This window comes from Trachurus trachurus (genome assembly GCF_905171665.1).
Source record: "Trachurus trachurus genome assembly, chromosome: 22".
Classification (NCBI taxonomy): domain Eukaryota; kingdom Metazoa; phylum Chordata; class Actinopteri; order Carangiformes; family Carangidae; genus Trachurus; species Trachurus trachurus.
Window position 1 is genome coordinate 30362901 of NC_139907.1, and position 10226 is coordinate 30373126.

The 10226-nt window shown below is 42.8% G+C and overlaps 1 protein-coding gene across 1 annotated transcript; it reads left to right on the plus strand.

Moving 5' to 3' along the window:
- Window positions 1–2036: 2036 nt before the first annotated feature.
- jkamp (jnk1/mapk8 associated membrane protein) lies at window positions 2037–10198 on the plus strand. The gene is made up of 7 exons (XM_083998220.1): window positions 2037–2152; window positions 3187–3266; window positions 5058–5212; window positions 7374–7580; window positions 9073–9254; window positions 9344–9420; window positions 9532–10198. The coding sequence occupies exons 1-7, from the start codon at window positions 2149–2151 to the stop codon at window positions 9748–9750; spliced, it is 924 nt and encodes a 307-aa protein (XP_083854346.1). The 5' UTR covers window positions 2037–2148; the 3' UTR covers window positions 9751–10198.
- Window positions 10199–10226: the final 28 nt, after the last annotated feature.

A 10226-nucleotide genomic window follows, 5' to 3' on the forward strand; every position in this document is an offset into this window, starting at 1 on the left:
TCCTTAAATGATACATATTAGAACGCCATATTTATTTTCCAACTATTTTTATTCCCATCTGCAACGTCACGACAAGCCAGAAGAAACCATATTTACAGGAGAGAGATAAATACATTGGGACCACGGATGGAAACTAGCTTTCTAGCTAAATCTGGCATATTTACATCAAATAATTGTTTTTGTATGTTCATGAATATGTGGAGTCCCATTTCAAATAAACTAATAAATGAAAATGAATTTTAATAATGGACTCAGTGACATGTTAGCAGGAAAATCACTGTGCCTTCCACAATAGTCCTCAACTGAATACATCTCTTCTGACAGCTGGGATATGTCTGTGATAACTGTGATCCATCATGCTTTAACTAATGTGATGAATAACACAAGTATGGTTTTTCTACAGCCTGGAAAAAAGACGAGCGTGCACATAACGTATAAAACTGATTCATATTTGTTTTATTTGATTCCGTTAAAACACAAAGAAAAAGAAACCACATTAAGTTCATTAGCTATATCCATGGTCCATACAGCAGTTTACCTTGTAGTTTAACATAAATAGTGAATTTGTTTAAACTATGTTTTTCTCTTCAGTGACGCTGGTGGTTCAGAGACTTTTAGCTTTGTGATATTCTGCCTTGTCCTTTATCAGCAGCTGAGTAAAAGACAACATGGTATTTTATCCTGTAATAATGGACATTTCCATCTTTGTGAAAACTGAAAATGCATTAATATTTCAGTATACCCACTACAACAAAACTATTTAACTCTAATAAAGGTATGAACAGAGTAACCACCTAAAAAGCAGTATACCTACTACAACAAATTAGACCACACCACTGTGACAGAGTAACATCCATTGTCCTCTGGGGTCAAAATGACCCCAACTGGTTTGATTGCTAAAAAGCACAAAACAACATTATCACACAAATGTATGTTTCATCTTTTTATTCAACTTCAGACCAACCTACTAATTTCACACTTTTTTTTGTAATTCATACCTCATTTCTATGAAATAATACCTATTTTTTGAAATTTTTGAAATGTTTCTGAAAACAGAAAATCTGAATAATTTCAAATATAGTAAAAATCAAAGGAGAACTAATTGATGGATTAACAGACACTGGCATATGACAAACTTCCATCAGGATTTTTAACCCTTTCATTCTTTTTAATGGCTGCATATACTGTAGTAGCCTAACATCCATTGTCCTCTGGGGTCAAAATGACCACAACCAGGGGTGCAGGATTAGGGGGGGGGGGGGGGGGGGGGGGGGGGGGGGGCACAAAAGAGATTTTTTTTTTTTGCCCATATGCAACTCATACCATACCGCCATAAATCACAACTCTGCAGAGGCTCGGCATATCATTCAAAAAGGCTACTGCACAAGGAATCATTTATTATGCTTACCTTTCTTGTTTATTTGTCCTAAACAGCCAACAGCGTGTATCACTGCTGTTATATTAGTAAATTATAATTTAAAGGGTCTCGGACATGTAATGTCTACTCACGTTCTTATCTTTCGCCTCCCACCGACCCTCCCAGATCCCCAATTCTTCTCACCATCTTCCTTTTCTCCCAGTGTATGGAACTTTATGCATGATTAATTGATATGGATGAATATCAAAATATGAAGCCCTAAGATTGAGGGGGTCGTTTTTTTTAAAAGTCTGCTGATGTCATTAGCATCTGTGTAAGAAACTACCCATTCATTTGCATCATAGTGGAGGAGACCAGAGATGGGATGTGGAGTCAGAAATATTTTTGTCAAACATTAGGCTATTTGTTCCACCAATTCAATAATTTATTTTTAGATGTTAAGAACGTGAAGTCTGAAAATACATGTTAAATTTTGAATAGTTTGGGGTATTTTTATTATTATTTATTGGGGGGGGGGGGGGGGGGGGGCAATTCATGTTTTTCAGAACGCCTCCAGCCTGCTGTAGGGAAAACAACAAATCCCTGTCTGTACTGTAGGTGGCAGTGTTGCGATCTACGGTATTCACTCCGCCGGAAGTCCATCAGTAAAAGAGGCAGACTTCTGGTGTGTGTTACCTTATTTTCGGCCGAGATATCTTTGGTTTAGCTACTAAATGAAAAAACGGTAGCACAGAGGCGAGGAGGCTGTTTTTAATCACCCCGGCTGTGAAATGGGTAAGACCACCGTGGCTTCCACCTGGTGACATTTTGTTTTTCTGTGTCCGGCTTTACACTGTTTTGAAGACGTCACTCTGTTTCATAAACCGACCGCGACAGCCACTGTGAACTAACGTTAGCTGCTTCAGCACAACACCATAGATATGAGCACAACACCATAGATATGAGCACAACACCATAGATATGAGCACAACACTAGCTCTTCAGCGGCTCCTCAACATGTATTTTTCGACATGACATTCTATCAGACTGTTTGTTGCGCAGCTGGAAAGAAGCGACGACTACACGCTGTATCTCCACATTACTCCGCCCAGCGACACTTGACTGTAAAGTTAAAGTCAGCAGTGTTGGGCACGTTACATACGTTTTTATTTATTTTCTTCATTGTCATTCTATTATTATTGTTGTTTCTTGTATGTGCCATGTTCCGTATGTAAGCCACAACCCTAACCTCCTGTTTATCTGGAACTAACCAACTCACTCAGTATTCCTCCGTCGTGGAGCCTGCCTGTGCGGAGGAATACTGAATGAGTTGGTTAGTTCCAGATAACGTAAACGGATTTTTCCCGACTAACGTCAATTGATGGACTGAAAAAAACGTAGGCTACACTTTAACGGGTGTATTATTTTTGTGACGGGACTTCTTGAGTCAAGTAACAGCGCATTTTACTGTCAGTAGCCTAAAGGTAACGGCAACGGCGTTATAACGGGGGAAGGTAACTTTTTTGATTACTCGTTACTAAGAGTAACGCCGTTATTGCATCACTGTGAGTCCTAACTTACACTGAAGACGTCCATCATGTCTACAGTGATTCAATCATTTCCTTTTAGCTGTATCCATCTAAACAGGCAAATAAAACCTAAACTTGTCTGTGATCGACGAAAAAGGAAAAAACAAACAAGCAATTGAGTTGTTGTTGCTACCTGGAGCCTCCATAGTGTAGAAAGTGTGTGTGTGTGTGTGTGTGTTGTCACTCTGCTGTGTTCCACATGGGCCTTCTGCAGTCTAATTCATTTGTATGTCGTTACAGCCGTGGCCATGAGCTCAACATGCCCAGGCTTGTACTGTGGCAGGATGCTGGTCAACGGATCAGTGGAGGGAGAATGTGGTGTGAGTAGATGAGATGGGATGGTTGTTGTTGTTGTGTATCCAGCTGTATGTCCTGCACCAGACTGTGCAGTGGGTGTAGTGTCCTAACCCACTACCACTCCACAATGCTGTATCAGCTTCACTGACTGTGCTGTGATCATAAGCACCCTGACCACTTCCACACATCCCCTCTCAGGAAGTCAAACTAAATGTCAACGTGGTAAAGCTACATACTTAGGGTTGCCACCTTGAATTTGTGAAAAAAAGGGACATTCGACCAATTTTTTGTAGCTATACGCAAAATCCAATAATTAATTCAAAAGTAGTGTAAAGTGCCATAACATTTGTTGTTAAAATAAAATAATAATGAAATAAAACAAAACTAGTCAGTCCAGTCACTTTGCCACCTTTTGATTCAGGACATGTCATTAATTATCTGCATGGCCGTTGTATATGGGAGAAAGGTGATGATAATTCTAGGGGCCCAGCGCCCAGTAGGGCCCACAAAAAACCCCAGTAGTCTAATCTTTGTATGACTGAATTATTAATAAGACCCTGAGTAATACTCATAGTAATTCTGCATTAGCATCAATGTAGTCTAAGAAAAAAAGTGGAAAAGTCAGGGGCCCACTTTAGTATTCTTTCAGGGGCCCCAGAATTCCTAGCAACGGCCCTGATTATCTGACTAACTTGCATATTTCACTCAGAGGACCGGCGGATCAGCTGGTGTGCAGTGCAGCTGTATAGCCTACTGTATGATCCCTCTTCTCTCTCTCTCTCTCCATCGCGCTGTACGTCTTCACAAGACACAGGTCGACGTGTGTGGGGTGAGATGGAAATAAGAGCAGAGCGCCTTCTCTCTCATGTTGAGTTCCATAGACAGGTGCGTCAGTGCCAGTAGATCGCGCGTCAGACATTTGGTTTTCCTAATGGGAATGACTGGTTTAACGTGACTTTATCATTAAAAGTGAGAAAAAAAAGAGAGAGAGAGCTGTCAACCACTCCTAGACGCGTCAGGTCAGTCATAGCGCAGGGGGGAGGAGGGATATTATTCTGTGGTGAAAAATAGGTCTCATTCATGAATGCATGTTTACCGGGGTTTACCCGGTAAAAAGTGTCCGGCGACTCTGACCCCTACACCGCAGCAGCCAGAAAAAAAAACTGATGCGTCCGTGCAATAGCGTAGAACAGCAATGGATAGAATGTGTTCATAGGCGATACTGATCTCTCTGCTTTGGAGGAGTTTCATGGTGACATGCTATAAACCAAATGACATTTTTTATATTTTCCCCCAAAAACGGGACAAACTGTGTCCCGGGAGAGATTTCTTTTTCCCCGGGACAGCTGATGAAAAAAGAGAACAATTCTGGGAAAATCGTGACGGGTGGCAACACTATGTATACTGACATGTTAATCTATCTGGCCTGCCTTAAAGAGGGTTAGAACAGGACTCTCTGTCCCCTTTTACACTTAAAGTTACTTGGACCGGCAGCTTCTCATGTCTGATATAACTTGACATGAACTCACACATCATGTCAAGATGCTCAAACTCATCTCCAAACCAAATCTGCTGAATGAAAACGTTGAACAAGCCAGTGACGCTGGTAAATCAGATACATGGCAACATATTTCCTGTTTGTTTGTTTGTAAAGTATAGTTTATATCTGTATAGAAATGACAGTGGTTTGAAATTGTAGATCATTTGTGACACAATACAAACATCAAAATAATGCAGATTGAATTCTGGTCTCAGTCAGGAGAAGAGAATGTGAATGTTTTGCTGTGCTTGGTTGTGTGTGTGTGTCCTGCCAGGTGTGTCCTCGCGGAGAGCGGGCCAACCTGCAGAAGGTGTGTGAACGCTGCACCGAGTCCCCAGAGCTCTACGACTGGCTCTACCTGGGATTCATGGCCATGTTGCCGCTGGTGCTGCACTGGTTCTTCATCGAGTGGTATTCTGGAAAGAAGAGGTACGATGAGACACACACACACACACACACACACACACACACACACACACACACACACACACACACACACACACACACACACACACACAGTTTCTCTGCTCTCACTTCTCTCACTCTCACATGGTAACAGCCCAGTCATTTACATCAAGCTCATTTGAAAAGACAAATATTGCATAGTCATCTGCATGTGCACAGTGTTTTACCTGTCTGAAGGTAAAGATGTCAGAGTGTCTATTGGTAAAGTAGACACTAGTCTAGTGAATCTAACTATAAATATTTGAACTCGGGACAGCATTGCCGTTTGCCGTTGCCGGCGATGGTATTTTTTGCCGGCCTCCCCCAAGTTTTACCGTCGCTCTCTCGTCCACTAACATGGAGTCCGGCATGCCGTCTGCCGTTTACTGGACTCCATGTGAACGCAGCATTATCCGTGGCTTCAGGGGGTCTCGGTGTAGCAGTGCATGTCCATATAACGGTTGCAAATGGATACCAACTGTCTTCGTAACAAAAAGACACACCAAAAAACATCCAAATACCTCCATGCTGCTCGTATGTAATGTCTGTCTTGTATTGAAGCCCCGAAATGCAAAATTGTCCCGAAAAAAATTAAATAAGTCTATATTTCAAGCTTGTTTTGTAGCGGAAGCTTCTCTTCCTGGTCCGTCAAATTTGGACGAACTGGGAAGAGGAGCTTCGAGAAGCTTCCGCTGCAAACAAGCTTGAAAAATAGACTTATTTAATTTTTTCCGCATTTCGGAGCTTCAATACAAGACGGACATTACATACGAGCAGCATGGAGGTATCTGGATGTTTTTTGGTGTGTCTTTTTGTTACGAAGACAGTTGGTATCCATTTGCAACCGTTATATGGACATGCACTGCTACGCCGAGACCCCCTGTAACTCAGAGAAGCCACGGAGGACTCTGAAACTTCTCCCAGCCCTTAGTCCACATGAGGGGGAGTAGATAATGAGTGCAATTTCAATTTTGGGTGAACTATCCCTTTAAATTAGTATGAATGTTACTCAAGCCTTATTTGTAGCAGAAAACAGAAAATGAATTGATATCAGATCAACGGCCGAGGCAGCTACAACCACGTCCCTCAGATCTCCGTCAGTAACCTGACTTCTGTTGACAAGACTGTTTCTTAAAGTAGCTTCAAACTCTGTGTGTACAACGCACAAAAAACTGTATTTTGAAATTCTAATTCATAACATTTATTTGTATATTTAACAGTTTTGCTTAAAGGGACAATGAGGAGTTTTGGAAAGCGAGTGTTTTCATTCTACATTTACCATGAGCCTCCACGCACTGTGAAATTCTTGGACCGGTGCAAGATGGACGTCTTGCCAAGAATGTTTTCATTCATCAAGAATGAAAGTCAGAGGTTGGAAGACGATCAGATACCGTCGTAGTTCTGACCATAAACGGCGATTCGGCGGCGTTATTCTCATGACCTGCTGGGCAGCGTCTGCGAAACCCAAAGTAAAGAAACGCTGGTCGGCTCGCCCAGCATTTCCACCACTAATAATAATAACAAAATAACGATAGAGACAAAACGATATAGGCTATTTATCGAAAATGGAGCCATTAACAAGTGTGATAACGTAGATTCATCCACATTAACGTGAGACTTTTTTATAACCAAAAACAAACTCCTCGTTGTCCCTTTAATGTGGATTGCACATTTTCATTTGATAAACAAAACTCATCACATGTACAACACAAAATCACATTTAACCATATCATATTTGTGACTGTATCAGGGTATAAGTGTTGGGATGTTTGCTATGTGTTGCTGTGAACACAGTTACTGTGCAGAGGTTTTAGGCACTTCAGATGTTTAGATTCTTCTTCATAGTGCAGTACCATCAAAGAAACCTCTGATCAGTCCCACGTTTATTCTGCAGCAAGACAATGAGCCAAACGTTACAGCTGTTTTAAAGACAAATGATCATTTGATTGAAGTTTCTTCTGTTGACTGAACTTTGTGTGAAGTGAATCCATAAATAAAGACTCTTCAAGGCATTGTTTTTGAAAGCATCTTCACTTTACTTATAGTGCCTTAAACCTTTGCACAGTACTGTCTGTATGTGTTAGAATGACACTGATGAGTAACCAGAGTTGTGTCTCCTGGCTGATTGTGTGTGTTGTGTGTTCAGCTCCAGTGCTCTGCTGCAGCACATCACCGCCATGCTGGAGTGTAGTGTGTCTGTGGTGGTCACTCTGCTGGTCACGGAGCCAGTGGGCGTGCTCAACATCCGCTCCTGTGGAGTCCAGATGCTGTCGGACTGGTACACCATGCTGTACAACCCCAGCCCAGACTACATCAACACCATCCACTGCACCCAGGAGGCCGTCTACCCACTGTAAGAACGGATGCTGCAGACTAGAGAGCTCTTTGAAACAATAAACCAACTTTAGGGCCCTATGATTCCTGCAATCACCCAATCGTGGAATTGGCCAATTAAAATGGAATCTATTTTTAACGTGGAATATCGCACAACTTGACATCATTTGACTGAAATGCTGTTTTCGGGTGGAAGAGGAACTTATATCTGTGGAAATTTGCACAAAATAGTGTGTGCGACATGGCTTTCCCACAGCTCTGTCTGCGTCGACGAATAAAATAAGAATCTCGACACTAACCCCTCAACACAGAGCTGAGCAGTTCCCAGTGACCTCTGTGCGTCAGCTGAACTGTTTTGCAAATTCTGCAACATTCTGTTGACTGGAAGCTTAAAAATACACACAGTGACCACCTATTGTCCAAAAGCCATGAGAACAACAAGGAAATTATTGTTTAAACTAATATATTTATTTTACTGGAAACTGTTTAAAGCATAAGCATTCATATTTTGTTGGTACTTATATTGCAGTGTCATGTTGCAATATTTGTTCTTAAAGGGATAGTTCAACATTTTGGCAAATTGGCCCATTGCCATAATCTCCATAGTCTTAGCAGTAGGTTCGTTACCTTTAATTGTCGGTGTAAGATGTTTTTAGAACAGCAGAGCCGAGCCGCCAGCTGTGGAGGCTCATGGGATTTCTTGGTTTCCCTCATCAAACTCATCAAATACACAATCCAACAACTCCACAACGCTCTGGTGGACAAGTTGAGCTGCACATTCACCACACTATGAGATAATAACACAACGTTACCAGACAGAGTTGTTTCTGAGGGAAATTCATGCAAAACAGCTGATGCGTGTTCCCGTCGGTGGCAGTTTTTCAGCAGCAGTCTCTGTATTTACCTCGAAAACAACTCTGTCTGGTAACATCCCATTATTAACTCATAGCGTGTTGTTCACAACCTAACCGGTAACTGCTAACAATATCTTTGACCAAATACTGTCGTTTTTTAAAAAAGTCATATTTCACAGCAAAAAGTTAGACAGGAGGACTGGCAGGATGCGCCAGTTAGGCAGCGCGGTCCCATGAAGGCAGATCAGAGGACAACCTACTGGGACATAGATATGCTATGATCAGCTGTAACAATGGCGCTGTTAAAAAAAAAAAAAAAAAAAAAAGGATGTGGGTCGCTGTCCCTCTCTCTTCAGCCTGGTGTTTGGCTGCACTTTGTATAAAAACAGTTCAACGTGGGAAGATGTAGCCTAGCTGCTAATGCTGCTCAGCTGTAGCACCGTGTGTGTTTTATAACAAAAACAACTACGTGGATCATCCTCCGGTAGGTGCACCGGCCACCTATGTATTATACTGTCAACAACTCATTCTAAGCTGAGACAGTTTTCATTTGTAAAAAAATGTAGGTAAAAAATAAAACAGATTATATAGGGCCCTATAACCTAGTTGTTGTCATCATGTATGTTTGTGATGGCCTTCACTGTCCGTCCTCCTCAGGTACACCATCGTGCTGATTTACTATGCCTTCTGCCTGGTGCTGATGATGCTGCTGCGCCCTCTGCTGGTGAAGAAGATCGCTTGTGGTCTCGGCAAATCGGACCGCTTCAAGAGTATCTACGCCGCTCTCTACTTCTTCCCCATCCTCACCGTGCTGCAGGCGGTGGGCGGAGGACTGCTCTGTAAGTACTACAGCTGCTGCCTGTTTCACTTGAAGTCATAATGTGGAGGTTGACCTAGATGTGTGTGAGTGACAGTTTGTGTGTTTCAGACTATGCGTTTCCCTACATCATACTGGTCCTGTCTCTGGTCACACTGGCTGTTTACATGTCTGCCTCTGAGATCCAGGTAACTACCCTCACTTGCACCATCAGCATCAGCATCAGGATCAGGATCGTGGTGTGTCTGACTTCCTGGAAGCTGATCTTAACCCTCTTGTCTCCATGTGATCCTCCACAGTCTTTTAAGAACCTGGTTGCCAAGAAGAAGCGTCTGGTGGTCTTGTTCAGCCACTGGCTGCTCCATGCGTACGGCATCATCTCCATCTCCCGACTAGACAAGCTAGCCCAGGACCTGCCTCTGCTGGCCCTCGTGCCCGGCCCCGCCCTCTTCTACATCGCCACGGCAAAGTTCACCGAGCCCAGTCGCATCCTGTCTGAGGGCGGCAACGGACACTGAGCTGGTCTCATCAGGAACTCAACATGAATGAGATGGAACTGAAGCATCCTGAACCTTCAGACAGCAGTGTGTTCCCTGTCTGCTTTCTAGTGTGGTCAGACTCACTCAACCATTGAACATGAACGCTGGATATGATATTTAACATTAACTTTACACATCCAAGTAAACTGAACAATAACTGATACTGATAGCTCTATATTCTTCATCATGAATGTACTTGTGTCAGATGGTCTCGTTCTGAATGAAATGCTATTTTAACAGTTTAATGTCCTAACCCTCCCAGATGAGTAACGCCGGGTTCACGCCGGACGCCGAAGCGCCGCGAATAGCCGCGGAACAGAGACCGCTTCCCTTCAGCGGCCAAGTTAACAGGTTGTGTAGTTCAGACCAGACGCGACGCGCCGCAAAGCGCCGCAATTGCTCGCGCCGTGCAGTTATCGTTTCAGCGTCTGTTCTATTTTGTGCAATCACGTCAA

Coding starts and splice junctions, on each gene's coding strand:
- jkamp (XM_083998220.1), top strand. Junction 5,213..7,373: donor TGGTATTCTGGAAAGAAGAG/GTACGATGAGAC, acceptor TTGTGTGTTCAG/CTCCAGTGCTCTGCTGCAGC. Junction 9,421..9,531: donor TGTCTGCCTCTGAGATCCAG/GTAACTACCCTC, acceptor GATCCTCCACAG/TCTTTTAAGAACCTGGTTGC.